The sequence below is a fragment of the Mastigoproctus giganteus genome, chromosome 11 (assembly GCF_048544385.1).
Source record: "Mastigoproctus giganteus isolate SK-2022 chromosome 11, ASM4854438v1, whole genome shotgun sequence".
Classification (NCBI taxonomy): Eukaryota; Metazoa; Arthropoda; class Arachnida; order Uropygi; family Thelyphonidae; genus Mastigoproctus; species Mastigoproctus giganteus.
The window spans coordinates 51,803,378-51,829,662 of NC_143585.1; the positions used below are offsets into that span (position 1 = coordinate 51,803,378).

General features: G+C 38.3%; 1 protein-coding gene across 6 annotated transcripts in view; it reads left to right on the top strand.

The window, feature by feature from the left end:
- LOC150078006 (teneurin-m-like) overlaps positions 1-26,285 on the top strand; it is a 432,793-nt gene that overhangs the window by 397,348 nt on the left and 9,160 nt on the right. For all 6 annotated transcript variants that reach the window (XM_090384265.1, XM_090384268.1, XM_090384267.1 and 3 more), the window contains 9 exons: positions 1,624-1,764; positions 4,181-4,430; positions 4,559-4,794; positions 9,956-10,113; positions 10,246-11,290; positions 13,167-13,432; positions 15,378-15,686; positions 19,893-21,495; positions 23,167-24,012. In XM_090384265.1, the coding sequence (XP_090240391.1) occupies positions 1,624-1,764; positions 4,181-4,430; positions 4,559-4,794; positions 9,956-10,113; positions 10,246-11,290; positions 13,167-13,432; positions 15,378-15,686; positions 19,893-21,495; positions 23,167-24,012 (4,854 nt within the window). The remainder of the gene's footprint in view (positions 1-1,623; positions 1,765-4,180; positions 4,431-4,558; positions 4,795-9,955; positions 10,114-10,245; positions 11,291-13,166; positions 13,433-15,377; positions 15,687-19,892; positions 21,496-23,166; positions 24,013-26,285) is intronic.

Sequence of the window (26,285 nt, forward strand, 5' to 3'; positions counted from 1 at the left end):
AATTCTCACGATGTCCGAGTTCTTCGACTTTTGTGGTTGCACGGTTCAAAAGAAAGATAATTTCTTCCAGTTTTATATTTTACTCCCTCTTTAAATCTTCATAAGCTGTCCGACTGTACAAGGTTGTGACAACTTGTTCCAATACCTGAATACCTTTTATTACATAATTTTTCTTATATCCAGTCTACAATTATCTTTCTTTAACTTGAATTGTCCCTTTGCGCTATTTTAGAAAGATATGACATACCAACACCCTCGCCCATCAATTAGTTTTCCCAAACCTTTTAAATCCCAAAGATACACTCCCAACATTAAGCATGCTCAAATATTTTAAAGCTTTAAACATTTAAATGTAGTTGTACTGCCTTCATTGGTCCTTGTTAAGACTTACTCTTTTCTGAAATGAGGCTTCCAGACCTCTGGACAGTACTCAAGGTGTGATCTGAGACCGTTTATTTGTATAGTGTAATAAGTAGTGCCCTTTTTTTTCTTTTTCATCTCTTCTGGTATTGACGGCACCCATTTGTATTATAATTCTTAGACCATTTTCATCTTCGCCAATGCTGGATGCATTGCATTAATGAAAAGCGAGAAGGTCCTAGCACACAACCCACTCATAACACTGATCCATTTGGATCGCCGTCCATTTATAACCTAATAAGACTTCGTCTTATACCAAGTTAATCATTCCTTTATCCATTGCAGCAGCCTACTCCCAATGCCACACTTCTCCAAATTACTGTATATACAAGAGGTTCATGTCGGAATATGCCAGAAACATTTCTAAAATCTCTGAGCGACAGTTTGTGGTGTCGTATATAAATAGATTATTTTATGACTTTCTCTCCCTAGATGCTCAGCTGATTGTTAAAGAATGCATCTAGTCCTTCTACAATATTCAAGACTTAATAGCCTCTCATTTAACGACATCTCTATTGTAATAATTGCTAATTGTGTGTTGAAACAAAACTCCAACGAAGATTTTGACTAATTTCGAAAACCTATTCACCGCGAATTCATTTGAAATCAGATAGAAGTGTTACCATTTTTAATTATCTGTTTACAATGTTCATATTAAGCGAATGATCTCCCTTTCTAGACATAAGGAACCATAAGAAGTAAGAGGGAAAACTTACATAGCGAGAAATTCATTAAATGAATAGTGCAAACATTGATTTAGGAAAGGGATTTTGATGTCACTCGCCTTTCGAACGCCAGCAGCAGCAAAGACATTTCTGTTGTTTATTAGAAAGTATCTGAGAAGCGCTTATAGTGATTAAGTGGGGGTTTTAACAGATACGCACCATTTGAAAAATGGTAACGTTCAACTTTTAATATTCATGATGTCTGAATGCAATGAATAAATTATCTAGTGTTCTGCAGGTAATTCGAGGATTATTAAGAAATAATTTAAGAAGTACATATATTTAAATAAATACATACACAATTAGAATTAAGAGTTTAGAAACACTTTTTATTCCTAGTTTTCAGGAGTTTTGATAAACGACTTAATTTGAAACTATCTTTCTGGGCAATCAAGTATTTTCTTTTGTTATATACCTGCACATTGAAAGAATGCAGTCTTACTGGGTGAAAAATAACTATTGGTTTTTATTCTTACAGTGCACGTAGGCTATGAATATGCTACTTGTCCACACACCATCTGGGAGGTACAGACAACTCAAGTGAGTGGTCATGACATGAGCATATCGGATATTGGTGGCTGGAACCTCGATGTTCATCACCGCTACAATTTCCACGAAGGTAACTGATTATTACAATTTATTGTATCTTTTATTTAATGAGAAATACTACTACTTGGTATTTTTAGGAATCATCCGGATTCAAATAGAAGACAGATGGAAGAATGATTTCTTTTAGATAATCCCCATTCATGTTACGATGATTAATCAATGCTGGGAGATAACTTGAATTCACAACTAACATCGTGCGCTGTATTACCAAAAGAGTGTGGACACTCCTGTGAGATAAGAAAAATTAATCATACTCGCCATCCACTTCTTATGAATGGATATAAAGGTAACTATGTTCATGCTAGAAATTTATTCATCTGGAGAACTTAAAATATCAGTTAGAAACTGAAATTAGCACTTGAACTATATTTAGTAGTGCTGGGAAATTCAAATCCGACATGTTCAATGTGTCCTCCAGGTTTATCAATAATATATCGCAATCGAATTGTAAAGTTCAAAGATTATGTCCCAACGTTTCCTTCAGCACAGAAAAAAATTATCTTCTGTCGCTTTCTTCAGCGCTGGAATAGTTTGTGGATTCTTCTGAAACATTCTGTCTTAGAAATAAAAATCAGATGATTTTACCATACACCAATGGTATAATGATGGTTAGAAACCACCGTGTTATCAAATATTTCATCCAGCAACTCCAAGATAGTGGAAAAAAGTTATTCTCAGTGACTCCATCAAGATCGGTATAATTTACAGAATTGCTGAAACTCCAAACATTCTATTCGGGCTCTGCAACAGATCCTTAACAGAAAATGTTTTATCATAGTTTATAAAAATAATTTCCAATGTACACAATTAGATTTTCGACCAAATTCATGGAAAACTTCTCTACATTTTGTACTGTAGAAACATCAAGACTGCATTAGGTAGCCACAGCACTGTTGCCTAATGAAGAATAAAGGTATTGTACGATTATAATGCTGGATAAACCACGGTATCAATAAAAGGTTCTTTGAAACATATAGATGTCCGATTACTTTTGTCAGTACTGCGTGAATTACACATTATTTAATGATTGGAATCTGAAAGCCAAACGCTTCAACTTCAAGTGCTATAGTTTTTATCAATCAAAAAGGTTCGATTTAACTCAAAAACTTACTGCCTTATAATTAAAGCAATTGGAGAGAACTGCCTTCTTCCTAATGCCTGTTTCCCTCTGTGAATGGGATTTATTCGCTAGTAAATCTTTTGATTCCTTCTCTAAGCAGATTTTCAGCTGTCTTAGAATCCAGTATTTAAATATATTCAGTGACAGTATACTGGGTTGACCACTTGTCACTAGTTATGAGAGATTTGGGTTCCAATTCTTTCGATGACTGGCTAAAGCCCTCTTCAATCGAGACTGTAGTTAGCTAATCTAAAGCAGAGGGAGGAGGTTCACATGCAAATTATCCTGTGAACACAGTTGTACTCACATCATACACAACGGCGCAATATAGTCTAAATCCCTGGTGCTGTTAAAATTCTACAACAACAACAGTATTTATATATGTAAATATAAATGAAATAATCCTCAATCTACAAATGGTGGGGTGGTAATGAACGGAAGTGAACTTCTTGAGAACATCTATAAGTCAATCCCAAGTATGACAGTTTTCTGTTATACAAATATAGGCTTATGGGAGAGAATCAAGCCTATGCAGTGATTCCTTCTTTCCTGTAAGAACAAGGTGCATCTTAGTGAAGGACATCGTTTATCATGGTGTGGGAATGATTTCTTCAAACCTGGGATCAATGGTTAAATGTCAGTAGTAGATTTACTATGAGGTTTATCAACAAAGGTGTATTTACTATAAAAAGAATCTCATTACATCATAGTTACAAACCTTGTTCCAACACAAAGAGATCGTGGAAGAATCCATCCAGCCACAAGGGACTATTTCGCTAATATTAAATACTAGCATTTATTAAAATTTTACTAATGTCCAGAGGAGCAATCAGTTCGCTATATGAATAACGTTTCTCTTTAAAAGGATGGTAAGCACAGATTATTGGAACACACGACAGGAAACTCATGAACAGTAAGTGATTGTAACGTTCATTGGAATCAAAGTAATTTACTCTCTGCTGTATCTGTTCGCTTCATTATTAAGGGTTATATGCTAACTTAATGAGCTCTAAGCTGTCTTCCTCAATAAGCAAGTTAATCACTTATTCCGATATTGTTTCAGTAATGATTGCAAGTGTCTCTGCTATTGGGTTATTCATAATTGTCTTTCAAAGCAAAGTGATTGAGGAACCCATTAATGTTTAACAACAGAAATTAGTTGAGACACGAATCCAAGTGGCAATAGAGTAAGTGTATGTTAACTTTACCTGCGGTGATTTGATTTCCATAAATCTGTGCATCAAGCAATTAGGCGTTGCTGTTATCATTATGAATATTAATTACGCTTTTCTTAATTTTCTTAAAGGAATTCTGCAGAAAGGCGATGGGAGTAACATCTATCTCAAGAACAAACCTAAACTTTTAATGACCACGATGGGAGACGGACAACAACGCCCCCTTCAGTGTGATTTATGTAATGGAATTGCCAAACAACAGCGACTCCTAGCGCCAGTTGCATTAACCAGTACTCCTGACGGAAGCATTTATGTGGGCGATTTTAATCTTATCAGGAAAATTACTCCAGATGGCATGGTTAGGACTGTAGTAGAATTAAGGTACATTTTTAATTGGTTTCTTCAAGAGTTTTAATGATTCAAATACGTTACAACTTTGTATGTATTTGTTATTAGATTGTTTCTTTTTTGACATAGGTTTCTTCTTTTTTTTTTTTTTTTATTTGCAGCCCAGCTCAAGTTGCCTACCGCTATCACCTTGTGGTCGGACCCGTGGATGGTAAATTATACATTTCTGATCCAGAACGTCATCAAATCCTAAGAGCTATTAGTCTGTTAGAGTCTGCCGATGTTAAGAAGAATATTCAAGTGGTCGTTGGTAGCGGAGAAAAATGTCTTCCCGGTGATAAGCAATTCTGTGGAGATGGGAAACCTGCCACTGAGGCCAGGCTGGCTTATCCAAAAGGTAAAAATTTTCTTTCTCTTCACAATATTTTTTTAAAAGACGCAGAATTACAATGAATTAATTTATTCAATATTTAGACAGTTTATCGTAAATGAGAATAAACAAATTTTTGTTGACATCTTTCGCCTTCAAATTTTGTCCATAAGAGTAAGCTAATTTGCATATTTCAGAAACAAGCTGCTTTATGCATAAATTCATACACTTTACTCTTGCGTCATAATGTGCTTCTTCGACTTATATTAATTATTTTGCAAGCTATGGCCAAAATAATCAGTATAAGTCAATGATCCTTAACTTTTGCTGACCAATATATGTTGGCATCATTAATGAGCGTCTTAGATACAAATACGTTTTGCTACATACATGTAAACTATCTTTATTTTTCTCACAACCTAGTCTCTGTCGATTTTCAAAAGATTCAGAGTCCCTGAAATTATGTTAATGTCTTTTGAACCAACGGTCTTTTTGGGTTGGACAGGAGTGCTCAGCCGGAAGTTCTTAGCAAGATTCACTCTAGGCGATATGGTTTGTGGAACACATTTTAGCACATTTTCTTTATACCAGGAGGATGTGAATTGCACATTAGAACACGAAATTGTTTTTGAGGTCGTGTAAAGAGAGAGATAGATAATCTATTGCCCCAAGAAGGATCCATCCAGAATTCCTGGTCCTTTTTTTTCGTCTCCCTGCCAACCAACTTTAATCGCATATTGCAATACGAATAAAAATATTTTCTGTGTATTTATTACGTGAGCCTATATACCCTCCTAGCACATAACCATCCCCAGACGGTCCGTATTTCGGGGATAAATAAACAGATACAATAATAATGTTGTTCATGATCCCATAATGCCTTAAAATGTTGGTTGGATGTTCTGTTTGCAGGACTGGTTGAGAACAAGATTATATCAGCAAATTATTTAAGTGCATTTGATGGAGTAAACTTTTGCCCTGGATTTAATGAAGTGAAGTGGGTATTTAATGATGCATCAGCATGTGGTTCCTTTAAGAGGAAGGATCTCGTATCCCGATTTGTTGGGATTTAAAATTAACCAGAAGAATGCAACATACTGCTTGGAACTACCAAGACAGCAGTGTTGCTTGACTTTCGCCATCTAAATTCTTAGGAGGGGGCATGTAGCAGACTGCGTTATCAAAGATGCAATCGATCAAAGAGCAATGCGGAGAGCGAGCCGCCTTGGGGGTTTCCTACTTTTGCTTTCTTTTTAATAAACTATATTTACTCATTTTTTGTAAATAAAAACTTGTAAATTTTTTTATTTGCATAAGCAATAATCTGCCCTTCATTATGTGATCTCGAAATGCCCATAAGGCGTATCGTTTCAGTATACCAGCAATAATAAATAAATACCTGATGAAGTGAATAACTTTTAAATATTTATGAAAGAGACAGAAAAAAAAATCAAAAACCTTAAATATCCATAACTAAACATTGCCAAATACGACGAGTGGTCAAAGAGTTCTGAGAATGGAGTATAAAAGACATAGCTACAAAATTCTGTTTTTTTTTTTTTTCCTTTATATATTCACCCCAAAATTCATCACACTTATTGTATTTAATCCACTCTTTTTTTAAATCTTTTAAAAACATTCTTCGGGTCGGGTATCAAACCAGGCTTCTACAACTGCTTTATAACTTCATCTTTAAAATGAGTGATACTTGCGGGATCTGGACTGTACATGGTTTTAATTGTTCAAATCCACATTCATGAATCTTAACCTGTGCGGCCTGGGATTTTTGCATGGAGAATCAAAACCCAATGGCCCAATTTCCTCGCTTTTTATCCCCATGAATTGTGGCTTTTAATTTCAGCATAAAGCTGGCATAATATATTCCCCCTTTTGTAGTTTTATGTGCAGGGTAATCAATTAATAAAAATCCTTTTGTGCCCCAGAAAATGGAGGTCAACACTTTTCCAGCTGATGGTTTGGTTCGAAACTTTTTAGGGTTGGAGATCCCTTGTGTTTCCACTACATGCTTTCTAATTTGAATTCAGGTTCACAAAAATGTAGTCAAGTACTCATCAGCAATCGCCAAACTGAATAAAAAACTATCTGGATTAGCAAGAATTATTTTTAAATTTTCTTTTGATGTTTGTCATGAATGGAAAGATTTCTGGGAACTAATCTTGCACAAACTTTGGAATTCCCAAATGCTCATGTATTATTGTTGAAATGTTTCAATGGGGAATGTTAAGTACTTTTCAAGTTCAGACAGTTTAATTCTTCTGTTTTCTAAATTTTTTCTTCGACCATGGCAGTTGTTTCAGAACTGATTGCGTCAGATGGCCGAGAAGACCTTGACTCCCATCTTGTTTTAAACTCTATCGATCACCTTGGGTGGTACCTTCTCAAACACTGTAATCATTCTTTCTTTCGTGAAAAATTTAATTGCAGAACAATGCTCGAATTGCGAATATTCGTTCTTCCTCCACCTGCCAATTAAAATAAAAATAAATTTTAGAAACTGCATCAGCATGCTATTTTATAAGACATTAAGCTGTCTATTCTGCAATACATTTTATACATCCTGTTCTCAGAACTTTTTGAACCCCTCGTAATTCCGATAAGTTAATTTTCTTTCCGCATTAACTTGGATTCAGATTGCAATGGCGATTTTGATTACTCACCACAGAAATTAAACTCAAGTGATGTTAAAATTATGCATTAGCGATGTAATTTTCTAACATTTTGTGTTCTTACTGCGTCTCTAGGTTAAGAGACACTACAGCTAACCCACTTGCCAGGTTTCAACCAATCATTTTAATCATGATGTGAGGGAGTAAGATAATCGCATTATGATACTCCTGTAGAGGTAGTCACATTACGTCCTTCAATGTTTATTGGAACGGTAGTTTTCACACTACGATAGAAAATTCTCTTAAGACTCTACAGTAATCGGATCTCAATAATTTCACTAAGACTGTTCTCAGCCAGTTGCGTACCCTAAAACTTGTAAAAGTTCGCTTTCTTCCGTTTAATAAAGATTAAACCTTCGCTTCGTATAACAAATTATGGAAGAAGTTCAATAAGGCACGATGGCCAGATTTCTGGCTGTTGACGACAATGATGTGGCAAACAGCTTATTTATATCCAATCTTCTTCTATTGGTCATAATCCTTCATCGGAAGCTAATAAAGTTAATCCAGCGGACACTTCGCGGTGATCGATCAGATGTTATAACGCTCCCTAGACATATCTGTTTCGTTGACCCTGCTATCAAGGCTGGTGTGCCTTTAGGTGGATATTAACTCTTACTCAGTCCTCCGAAATGAGAAATTCTTTACTGCCAGGCTATTTTTTTTCTCTTCAGAGAAAAATGAGCCAAAAGGTTCATAAAATTTATCTTTATATTTAACAGAAACGAGACCTAGAGAAGGAAAGTTACAAAAAGAAATTAATCCTATAAGTGCAACACAGAAGTTAAACCATAAAAAATATTCTTTTATCATTTATTTTTTAAAGAAATGGCAGAGGCTAATTGGTGGAAGCATTCGTATGTGGTAGGAGACGATGCAGACAAGGATTCCGCAAAAGAATAGTACCAACCATCACCACCAGGGTTGATGTGGTGCTTATGAGAGTTAAGATAACTTCTGACACAGGCAGGTGTACCAAGATTAAAGAAAGAATTAGTTGAGGTATTGTCCTTAGTGGTCCCCAGCTGCACAAATCAAAGAACTGTTGTAAAGGTACGTAAACATCACACAGAATATTGGCATGTATGATGCTTGCTTTCAGGTCTACAATGACAACACTTTCAAAGCTTTATTTTCCGCAGAACACTAGTATCTTTTATCCTAATATCTTTGTACCAGTGAACGGCTTTCATTCGCATAAAACTGACCACATACGAGGGGGTATCAAAAAGTTTGTACCCTTACCTAGAAATAATAGCCCTAGAAAGGTGAATTTTCTTAGGAACTTTAATCCTTTTCTATGTACTCTCCATGTATAGTAACACAACTCCCATCTATGAATCAGTTGTTTAATGCCTTGCTCATAGAGGTCCTCACTTTTTTGCCTGAAACCACGACTCCACTTCTTTGATGACTTCCTTAGACGAATCAAAGCGGCGTTCACGCAATGATTTCTTCATTGTATACCCAGCATTCGTCATTTGTCACCAATCGATCAATCAAAAAAGTTCTCAACATCCACATTACACAAATCAAACAACTGGCGAGAACATTGCATTTGTGATGAAATCAATTGCCACACATCTGTCACTCAGCACCAGCTGCTCAACCTTTGCAACCGTCTCACTGTTTGTGGATGTTGATGTCCTTCTCTTGGCTCGTCAAAGACACCTAAACGACCTCACTGGAACTCCCGTTTCCACTTTTTTACAGTGTCATAGTATGGACAATTCTGCCCATATACAGCTTTCATTTCTTCGACAATTTCCTGAGCTTTTTTGCCCTGCAAATGCAGGAACTTGATCACTACTCGATACTCCACTTTGTCAACCATAGCGTCCTTCCTTAGATTCTGGGCTCCACCTCCGGTGTACGATCACTTACTGGAATGAAATTTCACATTCTAGTTATTGAATATATAGACAACTTTTATTGAAAACGGCATTTTCCTACAGATGTTTTATCTAGGTGAGGGCATGAACGTTTTGATATCCCCCGTATTTCCCTTTAGTGATGACCTTTAGACTTACTTTTGTTTTTGTGTAATTCTCTTCTGCATTGTCTCTGTAGCGCGCCTACCAAATGCGAATGCTTTCTGCCAGTTTTCTCTAAAAGGTGCATCAAAGTAGAAAACTTTTCCTTGTACCCACACTGTATATCGATATCATTAATGGATATAGATACATCATTAAATCACAGTAGTTAATAATAGTAATAAATACTTCCATTTGTTCCTTTCTAGTTATTAAGCTCTCTTCAGTCCTCCTTGGGAAGGAGTTTTTGATCAACTGAACCCATCCATAATACCGTTAAATAGTTTTAAAAATTAAAAAAAATCATCTTAAAATTAACTGTAGCCATTGTGATATTGTAATAATAGATATTTTTTTCTTGCTACTGAAATTAATTTTAAAAAATTCACTGAAAAAAGAATTTGGTATTTTACTGTTGGAAATTTTAAAAATGGGTTTTTTAAAAATTCGATAATGGAATCTTTACAGGTATAGCAATTTCGGAAAAAAACGAAATGTATATTGCTGATGGGACGAACATTCGAGTTGTGGATCGAAATGGGATCATCCATACTGTAATTGGAGATTATTATCATAAAAGTCATTGGAAACCAGTTCCTTGTGGAAGAACAGTCAGCTTATCTCAGGTATGCAGATATCTGAAAATTGTCCACATCTAATTTTCTATAAAAATTCGGAAAAATTTAAATCTTGTTTTGTTTGTTTTTAATTATTCTCGTAGAAATGTGTTAAAAACTACTTTTTGTTATCTTCTGCAGGTAAATTTACGATGGCCTACCGAACTTTCTATCAACCCTCTCGATGGAGCGCTTCATGTCCTGGATGACCACATGGTTCTAAAGTTAACCCAAGATAAACGACTCAAAGTAATTGCTGGAAGACCCCTTCAATGTCCATCTCCTGCTCCTGGTCGTGATAGGAGTGATCTAGCCACCGACATCTATCTAGAATCGCCCCAGAGCATCGCTTTTGCCCCTAATGGAGATCTATACGTAGCTGAAAGCGATTCACAGATGGTAAACCGCGTGAGGATCATTGGCAGCGATGGAAGAATAGTTAAATTTGCTGGATCGGAATCCAAGTGCAGCTGTATGGACGAGAACTGTCGATGCTTTGACGAAGAGCATTTTTTGGCAGCAGCATCTAAATTGAACACCATCTCATCGATTACCGTCACTCCTGATGGTAACTTGCATATATGTGATCAAGGAAATTTAAGGATTCGATCAGTGGCGGCTTCATTGCCAGCTCCCAACGAAGTGAGTGAATACGAAATATATGCCCCGGAAACCCACGAAGTTTACATATTCAATCGCCATGGCCAGCACATCGCTACGAAGAATATTGTGACCGGTAAAGCAGTGTATGCATTTTCGTATAATGTGAATACCAGTTTTGGTAAACTCAGTACTGTCACGGACGCAGCAGGCAATAAGATTTATATCCTCAGAGACTATAGTAATCAGGTGAACACCATTGAGAACACTCAAGGAGGAAAGTGTCGTTTGGATATGTCCCGTATGCGTATGCTCCAAAGTTTCACCACTCCTTTTAACTTTAAAACAGTTTTTGATTACCATGGAAGCAACGGTTTACTAAGAAGCAAAACGGACAGTACTGGGAGATCGTATGTTTACAGCTTTGACGAGTATGGAAGACTCACAGAGGCAGTGACACCTAGCGGAGAGACAATCAAGTTATCTTATAACTTAAGTATTAAAGGTGCGTCTGTTACGGTTACCAGGAATGATCAGAGTCCAGTGTCCCTACTTATCAAAGGATCTGACGTAACAACAAGGATAGGTGAGTACGTGATGTTATTTTTTCATGTACTCTGGTTAACAGGACTTTACTTAAACAAAATCGTTGTTTGGTTGCCGGAAGGAAGATATATAGAAGCCTACTAACCAAAGCCTCTCGTGTCCTAATATAGTCCACGTAGCATCGCTGGCTACAAATCTCATTTCATTTCTAAGAGTTCTTTAACTAAAAAAATTACATAAATATCTTCCTTGCTATTACTTTCCATTAATTGACGTTCTCGAGACAGATCTTAATCCTTATGACACTTCAGTTTAGCATATTCTGGCCTAAGCTGCCGGTGCCAAAAAAAAATTAACCAACCAACCTTATTATCATGACCAGACTTAGAGAAAATATGGGATTATCTATGTATTTTTTCGAAGTTCATTTTTTGTCAAGCCAGCACACACTGGCCACCCCCGCTGTTCATTCATACCTTTTGGAAAAAGCTTCAGTTGCATTACTCATTGAGACAACTGATTGTAAATATATTGCATGTATTCTGTGGTAGATTTACCTTTTTTTTGCGGGATGAAGACCGCGAATTGTCGGAAAGGAACCGTGCAACCCCTTGCCCCAACTCGGCCACGATGCGGAAAAATACCATAACTTCCCCTTAAGAGGATTCCAGCCTAAACCTTCTGACAATGAAAACTTATCTTTGTATTTATTTTATTTTACAGTTTGAATGATTTTCCACAATGATATCAGCCTTTGATCCCTCCCCAAAATTTGTTATTTCCATTATTATTATTGGATATTCTTAATAAATTGTGCACTAAATATACCGAGTAGCCACTTTATTAGATACATCTACCTAGTAGCGAGTAGGTTTCAACCCCCACCTCACACTTTAAGCTTTCAGAATAGCCTGGATTCGTTGTATTATATGGCGACGAAAGTGATACTGATCCATGTCAATTCAATTACTCCCACAGTTTCGAAATTTGAAAGACTGCAGTTCACTACTCCTAAGAGCTCGTTTCATTTTATCCCACAGCTGCTCTATTGAGGTCTGGTGACTGAGGCTGCTGAATTCACTCTCGTGTTCCTGGAACCAATATTGTGTAATTCCGGCCTTACTGCATAACACATCATCCTTTTGGGGGCGCCTCCGTAGCCAGGTGGGTAGGAGCAGCAGTGCGTAGCACACGCTTCTTGATTAGACCGAGGTTCGAGCCCGTGACCACCAAATACGGAGGATGCGTAAAGGTCAGGGAATGACCACCGCATATCCCCGGAGCAATATGGCCTTAGTTGCTAATGCTCCTAAAAACCGAATAACAAACAAACATCCTTTTGGAAACAATTTCCACATAACCTGTGACATCCATATGTTGTCCCACTATTACCGAAAGAGCTCATATTCCTAACATTCCCAACACCATTATACCTCTACCTGCATTGTAGATATCTGGCACGATGGATTGTTGTTTTCGACAAATTCTGGATCAGCGTGAAACAGAAACAGCGATTTGTCAGACTAAAGCAACGCTTTTCGAATTCTCCAATGTCCAGTATTAGTGTTCATGAGACCACTGTAACCGTAACTTGTATTTTGCTAATAGGAATGGGAACCTGCCATGAAGAGGGTAGGTGTACCTAATAAAGCGGCCACTCACTGTATAAGGCATGTTTCCTATGAAAACGGTGTGGGACTATAGAATTCTGGTAGCATTTCTTAATTTATAGTAACTATATTAGCAGCTTGCATGCTGTTTCGTTATAAATACTGTTGCCATGTTGGCTATAGCCAAGATGGACGCGCGCAATATTGATTTTATTATAGACTTTATTTGATTCCGTGATATAAAGTTCCAAACTTCAATAATCGCCTTGGTCTTGTCTTTTGTGTTTCTTTCTTGTACGCCACCAGGTTTGACTGAGAAAAGGATCACTCAATACCAGGATGGAAGTCTTATCATCACCACCGAAGACTCCAGCACTGCGGAAATGGAAACTTCATCAACTCCTCTCCTGACTGATAGAAGTCCACTCATTGGAGAAATCTATCCAATTCCGTATAAACTGAAAGCTACGTTTAGCGAGGATGTCGTTCAGCGTTTCGAGTGGCGGTACTACTTACGTAAAGAAGGTAAAGGTCAAAGCAGACAAGTAACTCAAGTCGGACGGAAAATGAAGGTCAGTAGGGAAAAAAAATAATTCTTTATTAAATGAGTCATAATTTAATACGATAATTCTTGAGATAATGCTTGCTTTTAATTGGGTGATAACCTTCAAGAATAATCACTTTATCTTGAGGCCTTTGAATCATTCCAAACATCGTAAAGAATGAATCTCATTTTTCAGTTGTTTAAGCTTTTCTTTATGGAAATAATAACATACGTTTCATCATTTTTCCATGTTCTTTCTTAAGAAAATCCGTTATACGTATTATTATTTTTATCGCTAGAATAGGTTTACCATCTATCTAGAAATATTTCTTCAAAGGCAGTTTATTAATGAGTGCATCCCTGCTTGCCTCCTTTCTTGGATCTGTCTTCCGTCATCGCCAGGCTAAAATCGTATTTCCATCCCATTCATACGGTATAATCTGTTTTAATACCCCAAGAAGCATTCAAAGTTAGCTTTTCTATCAAGCAAATCCCCTCGAGTTTCCAAATACGAACCCTGCTTTATTGGCTGCCACAATAGCTGGTATTCCATCTTATCGGACGTTCAAGGCCTTGTTCGTTAGAGATGCACTCCCCATTATCAACTTTACCTTTGAGCCTGTCGATAGTTTTCCAACTTTTAACACAACGACTTTATTCCCGAGGCAATATTAATGGTGTGGTAGAAGACTTCGATAATAAACCACGGAATTATTGCATTCTTTCTTATTATAATTAAAGCGATACGAAACTAAAGTTAGCCGGGGATAAAGGTATCATATAGTAAAAGATAAACACTTCACCCGCACTAGATAAAAGGAATTAGAAGTTGAGAAAGAGCTTCATCTAATGATAGATGCGTTATTTTGTTCTGATCTCCTGATTTTAATTACTCTTGTGGTACTATTTGAAGGAAATTGAATACTATTAGCTCTTTCGCGTAATTAGATGTTAGGCGTCACAATTCTACGAAGCTTGTAGAGGAAAACGTTGAGGAAATAATTTGTATGGAGATACCAACCTCAGCAGATAGAACAAGCCGTAATAGGTATTTTATTTAATACTCCAAAACCCTTTATTTACTTGCAAACTAACCTGTAAAATTTTAACCAAAATCTTTTCAACTTTGCCAGGAATGGTATCAAAGTTGAGCCTCATAATTTCATTATTGGTTGCTGGCTTTTGTGGTAGACCGAACAAAGCGCAAAGGATTAGTGTATTCACTTTTAGATCTATCTGGAGGCCTAGAGGTAGTAATTTAAGCTGGCAGCAACAGACAGAAAGGGGAGATGAAATATCATTTTGACTGAGACAGATTTGCAGTGTCGGAATACAGATGGAGTTGGTCCAGCCATATTCTGTAAGGAAAATCATTAGCATACAGATTAAATAGCAGAAGGGCCTCCAATACATTACCCGGAGGGATTTTATATTATAGTTGAAGTAGACTCTAGCTGATGTTGTTCGACTAGATAACTGGAATTATTGCATAGACATTTGAATCTCAGCGGATACTCGCTGAGATTGCCTTCAGACTACCAATATCCACAACGTGGTACATAATTCAACAGATTTTTAGTTGGTAAAATTCTAGGAATTAATTTAACTTTAATCTGCTGTCTAGTCCAACCGATCAATTTCTCTCTTCCAATGTAAGAACCATGTAAATGCTTTCCTAAGTTCTTTTTTTCAGTCTCTGGACAGAATTTGTTTACATATTTCATGATTCTGACTTCATGTTTTATGGATTTTAATAAACCATGCAAGTTTCCAGCTTTCCTGGACAACGATACATCGAATTTAAGTGACATACAGCTCGTGTCCTTACAAGCCCTTCTACAACCGCATTAATTGTAACTTAATTTTTTATAAAATTAATTTTCTATTTAGTTTTCCTTAAAACCCTAAAGATAATCTTCTCAAATTGCTGTTCTTGCTGAAAAAAAAAATCGATTTAACCTTTCAACCTGTAGATCAACGGAGAAGTCGTCTTTGCCGTGGAATTCGATCGTGAGCAACACAGCGAGACCGTTTACGACAGGAACCAGTCCCCACTCTTGACGGCTCACTATGACGCACTGGGACAACCTCTTCTGTGGCAGCCGACACAGAACATCACCGCTGTTCGCCTAGATTACGACCGTTTTGGAAGGCTCGCCCGCTGGGAACGAGGCTATTTGTTTGAGCAGTACACTTTTGATATCCAGGGAAGATTGGCAGAGGTGCGGCAGGCTGATAATACTGGAATCATGTACAAGTATGACGAAGGACCGATGAACATGGTGAGAAATAGTTTGAAAGAATAAAATATAGGTAGATGGTAGAAATAAAGACACTAAAGGAACTGTTCTCTCTCTCTCTCTCTCTCTCTCTCTCTCTCTAGTTGCATATTTAAGTAGTTACCAAACACGAAGAATAATCTTAATCGTGGTTTTTCTCGGGAAACGAGCCATCTGATATGTTTGTTCCATTAGCTAATTACACTTTGGCTAAAGAGCAGTTCCTTTTATGTTCTTTTCCTATTTGCAAACCCCGTTGATGTTCCTCTAAGGATGTATTTGTTCCTGAAATACATCCTTAACCGTTGCACTTCATTAATTTTCCTCGACACAGATGTGAAACGTGCAAATCTGTAGCTACCACTTTCACCCTTAAAGCAAGCTTTGTGATATAGAAAGACGTTTGACATATGTTTAATCTATACGGAGTCTGACCGAAACCCGGGATACTTCAATTTCAACACGAGTAGATCAGAAAAAAAGTTAGTTCATTAGTGACGTTACTGTGACTTACCTTTAATGGTCCGATTTTTTGGAAACGATAAACCCGTGCTGTATTTAAAAACAGGAAGGACAAAGACGCTGATTCAGTACATATACCAACCATTTCTCCACTGCTGTTCCTTTAATTTCAGTAGCATCCTCTATACATGGGGGTGAGCAAAATAATGGAAATAGCTGTGATAAGAGTTATAGGTATGCATCAATATGGTGTCAGGCCACCCTTTGCTATTAAAACAGCTTGTATTCTACGTCGAATATATCATAGATCATTCAGAGGAATATTGGACCATTCTTCATGGTGGAATATTTCCAGCTCTTTGACTGAAGAAGATGGAGGAAATCTGCTTCTTATTCCCCTTTCTAAATATGTCCACATCCACAGTGGTTCAATAATTTTTAAGTCTGGTGATGCTTCCCAAACCATGACTGGACACATCTGACTGTGTTATTAGAGCATTATCATCTTGAACGTGGCATCGTTTGTAGAAAATAAAGTTTGCACCGTAAAATGAACCTGGTCACTCAAACTGTCAAGGTAATCAATGGCAGTAATTCTTCGGTTGAGAGTGATGATAAAGTTTGGTGGAATATTTCCAGCCTAAAAAATACAAAGATACTGCTGCCCAAACCACTGTTGACAGTTGGTACAAGACAGTCAGGATGATGCGTTCCCTCTGTCATTCACCAAACGTAAACACTCCATGATGTTGGAAAAACTGAACGATGATTCGTATAAAAATATGACATGTTTCCAATCATCAAGTATCCAGTTTTTGTGCTCCTAACGTCACTGCATCCTCTTTCTAGCATTACCATCAGTAACGAGTGGCTTGGCAATAGCAGCTCTGCCATAAATTTTAGCTTTATGAAGTTCTCGCCCATCTGTTTTGCTAGGAAGTGGATTGCTGAGACTCACATTAAGTTCTGCAGTTATTTTTGAGTCAGTAGTTTTAATTTCGGGCTACAATCCATTTCCGTTTAGTTGTAGTAGTAGTGTTTTTTAGGACCATCAGCGACTAAGAACATATCCGAACCTACTGCGTAAATTGCATGTGTTCTGTTGTCGATTTTCTGTTTGCTGGACGAAAAACCCGCGTTCCCAGAAGAAAAATCCATGCCAGCCTCGTCTGAGACCGACTATCTCAGCCACGTTGTGAAAAAGGTCCATAAAAATTGCTCACGCCATTGACGGGACTCGAACCTCAGGTCTTTTTCACCCGGTGTGGGGAGGACGGCGATTCTACGAACTGTGCTACCTACAAGGGCAGGTGGTCAATTAGAGATGGATCTGTTATTATTAAATGGATTTTATCTAAAGAAAGCTAATGTGGTCAATGTAAAGGCAACAACTTCAATTTCAAGCGGGGAGACCATAATGGAATAAGATATTTCTTGTGCTCTACTAACTAAAGAGACTATTGTATGCTGTCAGATACAATGGGAAACGTTCAAGGGATTTATCCTTCAAGACACAAACCTATAGTCAAGTTCTTTTAACTTAAGATGCCAAAATGGATGACGGATGAGATTAACAGTTTGGTTAAGAAAAAAAAAAAAGCATGGAATAGTTACAACCATTTGGTTCCAATTTGTATGAGCATTATACGAGAATAGGCAACAAAATTATGGGGACAGATGGGCGAAAACTGATGAAGAAAAAGTACTAGCAAGAAGCGCTAAGAACGGAATTGGTAGTGCCAATACAAGAAAAATAGGAATAAATATAATAAGCCCCTTAATTTAATTTGTCGTAGTATAAGATCCAGAGAAAGTCCATAACAGTGTATTGCTTTAAAGTATGCTGTATAATGATTTTAACTGACTATAAATAAATTATATTCTCCTGAAAATTAGAATTGAGAATATTCTTAATTTTCGCTCTTTGTACAGTAAGTTAAAATACAATTTAGATATTCAATATTTTTTTTTTCAATAAGCGAGTTTCATTATAGTCATTGTTCCTTTAAAAAAGACATTTTAATTAGAAATCTTGATTTTTTTTATTTATGAAATTATGCCGATTGTTTGCAACTTGTTGAGAGACAAAATATCAGTAGAACATTGCGCGCATGGGTTTCAGACAGTAATTATAAATTACTACAGGATGGGACCATAAATACGGTGAGAGTACAACGGACAATTAATTGGATGTTCAATAAAAGTGTGTGTATTGAGGGGAGAAACATAATAATAAAGAAAGCATTAACCAGCTTCCAGTGTACATAATCAATTTATTCAGTGTTAACAGCAGGCCATTACTGAAAAGCAACCACAACTTGACATCGCCTGAGAGAAATGTGGTGATCGCCGTAAGATGACAGTTGGGCAACGTTCCTCGTCAATGCCGCCTGTTCCGTGATCAGAATGGGAATCGACCTCAGTGGGGGAATAATCGAGTTACGGTTTTTCTGTCTGTTCTACGCAGAAAGACAGAAGACAAAACGCAAGCGTTCTGTTCACTGATTGTTCGTGTGAATCCCAAAGCAAGAGGACGCATTAGGGACATTCTTTATCTTTTAACGTACAAAAACATACATTTTGAATAAAATGTTGTTGTAGGGTTTTGGAGCATCAGCAACTGTAGCCGTATTCGAGTCAATTTTCTGTTTCCGGGAGGAAAAACCATACTACCTTCACCTGAGACTAACTCCACCACGTTGTGAAAAAGGCCCATAAAAATTCCTCACATCATTGACCGGGTCTTTTTCACCTGGTGAGGAGAGGACAGTGATTCTTCCAACTATTGTGGAACTTTATCAGGCACATGGAGAAACTGTTACCAGCGTAGGACATTGTCCCATATTGAAAGAGTAACATTAACCTGACATTAACCTAAATGAGCTGAGACGTCATTCAGCCTGGACCTCGCCCTTCAGACTGACCTTTTCGGCCCTTTAAAAAAGCATTACACGGACGTCGATTATCAAGTGATGACGAAGTCAATGAACAACCGAAAACTTTTCTCTTAGATGGCATTAAGAATCTGGCGGACCGATGCAAGACATGTTTGGAGAAGCAAGTGGACTACGTGGAAGAACAACACTAAGATTTTTGTATATTTTCCTTTTCTTGATTTAATAAAAAATAAATTGCGTTTACTCTTTGATTTATCCACGTATTTCGTAACCGAAAGAATCTTGACGGCTCACTCTTCTCACAAAGGCTGTCGAAAGAATTTTCCATAAGTCTGCCGAATTGTTTTACGATTGACATGACCAAAAAAGCCGTACCTAAAAGGTACGGGCGACGTCTTCTGGTGATGTATCCGTTAAGACATAAAAAAAAGAGTTCAGATTTAAAAGGCCATAAAAATTGTGGTAAGGAAAGTAAAGTGAAAACAAATAATAAAAATATGTTGATGTTAAAGGCAAACCGGCACGCGATCGCATCGATTGGCTTCCCGCTGTCCGTAAATGTACTCGCAAATGGTATCGGAACGTCGAGACATTTATAAACATTACTCTGAGGAAACCCTAATATGAGTTCACATTTTCAGGATATTCCTGCAATTAAAACACCAAATAAATGAAATAATAAACAGGCAAATGTAATTAGGCTAATATAAGTCGATCTAAGTGCTAATGTACACTAGTGTTCAAATAGAATAGAAACATTACTGAGTTCGAGTGAAGATGATTTCTTTAAAAAACAAAGTGCGAAATTGGAGCGAAGTTTTAATAGCAGAATCTTTTTCTCTTTCTCTAGCCAAGCGAAGTGATTTTACCCAGCGGGAGTCGGTATGTGCTTCAGTACGACAACGCCGGCAGTCTCCAAGCGGTAGTGGGGCCGAACGGCCATAAACATGAGATAGCCACGCAGACATCCCTTGGGTTTTACAAGCTTCTCTACTTAGCCCCAGGTGTCCGACATCCTTATGTTCTCCACTTCAACGATCGAGGCCAGGTCTTAGCGAAGCTGTACCCGGAGAATAAGGGGAGGGTGGTGTATATTTACGACGACAGCGGCAAACTACAAACGATCTTTTGCGGCCAGGAAAGAACCGATTTTGTGTACTACGAACAAAAGGCGTTGTTAAAGAATGCGGCTAAGACGTTACCGGAGATAGACATCAGGGTGGACTTCAGGTATCATGGGACGCTGCTAAAAGAAGAGAAGATACGGTTCACGAGCAGGAGCGGATTCAACAATGCCAAGTTCCGTTACCGTTACGAGGGTCAGATAACCACAGTGGAGGTGGAGATCAACGGAAAGGCTATTCCCGAAACGAAGTACCGGTATAATGGACAGTCGGCAACGCTGGAACAGGTGCAGCAGTTTTTGGTCCATAGGCCCAAGATAAACAGCATCTTCATTCAGGATGATATGCGGCAATATTCTAAGACGATTGCTTTTGATGCTTACGGCAGAACGACCATCCTCGCGGTGACCCTTTGGAACAAGGAAGTGTACTCCTTAAGTCTCCAGTACGACAGTCACAGTCGCGTGCGTCAGACTCGTACTAAAATCGGAAAAGATGGAACTATGGTAAATATTAATTATACGTATACAGCGGATGGTTTTCTGGAGGAAGTTAGTGCACCCCGGAAGTGGAAATACATCTATGATATCAATGGTAACATGAAGAGCTTTTCGGAAGGTCAGACGCAGATGTCCATGTGGTATGACGATGGAGATCGGCTGATTGGCTACAACGAACAGCGAGTATACTCGATTGATACCAGAGGTTTTGTTGTTCAGAGAGGAGAGGAGAAGTTTATGTTCAATGCGAAAGGTCAACTGACCCATACGTTTCAATTGAACCACTACGAAGTTCATTACTACTACGACATCAAGGATCGACTGTGTGCCAGGAAGGACCATCGTGACAACATCACCCAGTTCTTCTACTCCAATCCCAAAAATCCTACTCAGGTCACCCATGTACATTTCCCCAAAACGAAGGTAACTTACGTTCTTCTGTACGACACCAACAATCATCTGATGTACCTACAAGAAGATGGAGTAAAGTACTATGTGGTTAGCGATCACGTGGGAACACCTCTGGCTGTTTTCAGTTCAGAGGGTAAGTTGGTGAAGACCATCCACAGAACCCCTTTTGGTAAGGTGGTGACAGACACCAATCCAAACTTCTATTTGCCCATCGATATCCACGGGGGTATACGCGATCCTCTAACTCAAGTCGTCTTCTTCAACGGGAGAGTTTACGATCCACAGGGACCACAGTGGTTCACCCCGAACTGGGAGGATGTTCCTACTTTAATCAGGAAACCATACAACATACATCTATACCGTTTCCATGGTAACGACCCTGTGAATAACCTCGTACAGCAGACTGGCTATTTGACAGGTAAGAATCAAGATTCTTTTCTTAAGCGATAAATCAACAATTAAGATTTATAGAGGTTTTAAATAAATTAATTTCAATACGTTACCTTTTGGTCATTGCATTTTAACTTCAGCGTGTAGGTCTACGCAATCTGGCCATTCCTAGGTTTAACCTCCAAATCATTCTTTTCCCTCTTTTTCTTTTCTCTGCAAGATAAATGAGTCTCGGAGAAGGGGACATAGCGTGACCCCTGCGTTTCCAGGCAGCAGCGCTCTGATACCGGCTGCCCTCAGTATGTTTGACTAGAGTAATTAAGATCAATGTACAGTACACGGCTCTGCTTGATCTTTTGCTGCTACTGCAGACCACTGAGAATTTATCTGAGATTAAGAATTTACGAAGTTCTACTACAGGGGATCTAATGGATCAGAAGACGTCTATCCAGTCATTTCCGGTTGAAGTTAAGTCACTGAGGGTTTAACGATGTTTAGTTTACTGCTTTGTGGTGATCGCTACTCAGAAAATGCTCGAACCGAGCTCTAGTATCTCTGCATTTCTGTGTCAGCACTTCCGCATAAAGGACCACCCCGATTGGACATCCTGGCCCCTTCTAATCATCACCCAGCTGTTCTTTTTGTTAAGTAATGGCCCATAATTTGGTCGTTGTCAGGCCGGCTTTCTGTACGTGCCAGACCCCCCCCCCCACTTTGAAATTACGATATGATGATCACTGTGTTCTTGTAGCAGTTTTATGTCCCCAGTCCGTGTGTGGTCCAATGTTCTGACGGTCACAGAGGGAGCCACCTGCAAAGACTCAATTTCTCATTCGTGGCAGCTTCCAAATTTCTGATTTCGGATGCTTGCCCTTCTCAAAAAAGATTAAAATGTTTGACTCTAATCACTAAAAAAAAAAGAAAAGGTTCACTGATTGTTGGTTTTAATTACTGTACTGAATAAATAGGTCTAAAAGTTATTCATAAAATTATAAATAGTTATAAATAATATTTAATAATTTTTAAATAATTTTTATAAATAGTCTTTACAGTTATGTTTACTCCTACCTTTTCTTTGCTTCCTCATATTTGTTTGTAAGTTCCAACTTTAAGCCTAGAAAAATCAAACCTTTGCTTTAAATTCGAACTGAATCTAAAAAATGTAATGCAGTATTTATTATATTAAATTTATTAGATGAAAGGGCAACCTCATTAATTCCTTTAAATCAATTTGTTAAACAGAATTCATAAATTTCATTTTTTTTTCCTGTGTGAAGTATTTGTAAAATTAATAGTGTCAGACAGGCTGCAAAAAAGTTAGTCAACTTGCTACTGTCCCTGTAATGTTTTTCATCCAAAATAAAGGGTGTGATGAAAAAGTTCGGGGATTGAACTAATATTTGGAAGGGGTTTATCGGCTATTTGGATTTCCGTTGCACTTTTTACAAATGAGCTGAAACGCCTATTTAACGCGCATTAATTCAGGCTGACTACAAACAAGCGATTGATTCATGTGTGACTCATCTACATCTAGATGAGCCACCAGAAACATGTTGCAGCAAGTCTAACTCGCTACTACGCCCCTATTTCATGATATAGTCAGTCCCCTGAACTTTTTGATCACACCTCACGTTCTAATTAAATGACTTTAACGAAACTTAGACATTTATCGCAATGAATCTTATTTTATTTTTTTCAGATTTATCAGAATGGCTGGCATTGCTTGGTTTCGACATGAGACAGATGTTCCCCTTTTCAACTCCTCCCTCACCGGTGCTAACGGGGGATTCTCTCACAGCACTGGCTCTACGAGAAAGCCTTCCAGTTATATCAGGTCTCAGCTGTACTGCCGATGTGGTCGCTACGGAATTCTCGAGACTCAGCACCGTACCGAGGACGGAAATTCGTGGTTACACCTCTTTCCTACACGACATGAACGCTCCCATTGCCAATCTGCCTGCTGTACTCGGGGACGGCATTCTGTTGTCCAGACACGACAATAGGGCTTTCGTCCATGTGGTCAGCGAAGCCAGCCCAATCCTCCGAGATGTAATGACCTCCGTGTTTAACGACACTTATATGGTGGACTTGCACTTCTCTCTCCACGGCCAGGATTCGTTCTTTTTTGTTCAAGAAGACCACAAAAAGATGCAAGAGGATTGGGACCAGATCCAAAGGTTAGGTACCATGTTTAACGTTACCATGCATCCGGTGGACAGCAGTGATGCCCTGTCTAGGAGTGGCCAGGTGGACTTAAAACTGTATAGTCCTAGTGTTTTATTGAACGTTAGATACGGAACTAACGTGGCTGAGGAACGCCAGAGGTTGGTTCGACACGCGAGGAGGCGTGCCGTAGAAGAAGCGTGGCAACAGGAAGCCGAGAGGATACACGGTGGGTTCAAAGGGATTCACGAGTGGACTAAAGTCGAAAGGGAGGAACTACTGCTCCGTGGTATAGTGGCCAACTATTACGGGACTGATGTTCATGATATAGACAGGTATGCGGAACTGGCCGACGACCCAACTAATGTAGTGTTTAGGAAATGTAAGTATGGCATTTTTGTCTTCATTTTGTAGAAGAAATCTTAAGATGTTTTGTAATTAAATTGCCAATTTATGAATATAAAATTAACACAGACTTAAATAATAACTATTGATAGTATCATTAATGTTGAAATAATTCACTAAATAATCCAAGGTGTGTTTATCCTTCCTCTCATATAAATAAAAATGCATAGCGATAAATAACCAATTAAATTTTTGTCTGGGTTCGCTGTTTCTAAAATTGTTTTACAGTTAAAAAATATTGGGGTTCTCATTTTACTGAACCACTGCGTAAAACGTTTATTACTAAACCTTCAGGATATAAAGAATGATATCACTGAAGATTAGAGTTACCAACTGATCCCAGTTCCTGGGGACAGTCTCCCGAATGAATTGCCTATCTGTGCCTGATTTTTCGACTACTTTTTGCATATAGTAAACGCTGATATAATCACTTACCACTACTGTGGCTGAATTAGCGTGAAAATAGTGGCGTCCTTAGGGTAAAATGCAGCCTCGAACTTTGCTTTCACAGTGAGTTGATCTAGCACTGCACTGCTTTCAAACACATTTGTTCGAAACTAATTTGTAATGTATTTCGCACATTAGCCTTGATAGATGATGAAAAGTAGTGCAATAAAATATATGAAATATATTATTCTAAGCATTCAAAATTTAGAATCATTTTGATTGTTTAGCAGTGGTGTCTTGTAGGCAAGGCTGCCTTCTTACTGAGCCCGACTTAGTTCTGATGATAGGATTCGGAAAGAATCCTGAATACAAATTTAGAAAACCCAAACACGAAAGGTAATAGAAACTTTCGTGTTTGGTGATTGTATAATGTTACGTGTCAGCAAAAACTTATTTTGTTTTTCGTTCCAATCCACGTGGTATAAGGGCGTCTTAATGCACTGTCCATTCAAAACATTATGACAGATTCCGTCTTTTAGCAATAGGTCGTTCTTCCTGCCTGGTGGCAAGTATCGCAATGAGAACTCATAAATGTGATGCTGCAGGTTCGTGGGATGTGGTCCATTCGAAGTACTTGATCGACAATAGCAAGGCATGTGATCCGACGGACTTCGAAAAAGTGCAGGCCCCCACGCCTCATCGATGGTCGTGGTAAACGTAGGCTGTCCCGCCTTGTGAGAGCCAACAGGTGGAAAACAATGGAATTACTGACTACGGACGACCAGCTGTATTTTCAAGGTCGTAATCTAAAGAACCCTCTTCCGTATGGGCCACCAGAGTAGGCTTCTTGTCAAGATACCCATGATTACAGCTATACGTCGCCAACGACGGTAAAGTTTGCATCTAAACGGTGTCATTGGACTATCGACAACTGGAAGAAAGTTACCTTTTCCGATAAATACGTTTCCTGCTATACTGTGTGGACGGTAGATGTTGAGCACTCCGATGTCCTGGTCCAACAGAAAGAGGTACGTAGCAGCAGTGTTTTAGTATGAGGGATGATTTTCTGGGAATCTCTTAGAGTCCTCGCACCTCACTGTGAATGATAAAAATTGATTATCTGTTGTGGCTGATCAGATACACCCCTTAGAGACCGAGCCCGGATGGTACAAGTGTGTTCCAGAAGGATAACGCGCCCTGCCACATTGCCGGTAGTGTTTCAGAATGGTTCGTCGAAGACGAAATGACTTTCGTCTTCGACGAACCAGGTGCTACCTTTGCTGCCAAATAAGAATGCCAACATATATGCAATTACGTAGATCGATATTCAAAATTTGGATTATCCATCACAGACTTGCAGTACGCAATCTTGGCGTCATGGTACAACGCACCTCCTGTAATATGTTCTGAGGTCTTATAAATTCCATTCCTCGCCATGTGGCAGGGAATGTGTAGGCATTGAAATTCGGCGGAAAAATGGCTTCAATAAAAATAAACATATACCTTAAGATATACAATGTCCGTTCAAAACATTATGACCACCTGCCTAATTTTGGGGATGTCGTCCTCTTTCTGCTGGTACGTGGTCATAATGTTTTGAACGGACATTGTATATCTTAAGGTATATGTTTATTGAAGCCATTTTGCCACCGAACTGAAGACTGTACCCACAACTACGAGAGTCGCGCCTAAAGTTATGCCCTATGCGTTTTTTTTTTTTTTTTTTTTTACAAATGCGACTACAGAAAGTGAATAGCACTCGATGATATCAACAGCAGCACAGTTGGTCGCTGGACCAGGTGGCGAAACATGCTGTAGAAATAAATACAGCTCTCTAAAAGAAACTGTGGGCATTACTTTTTT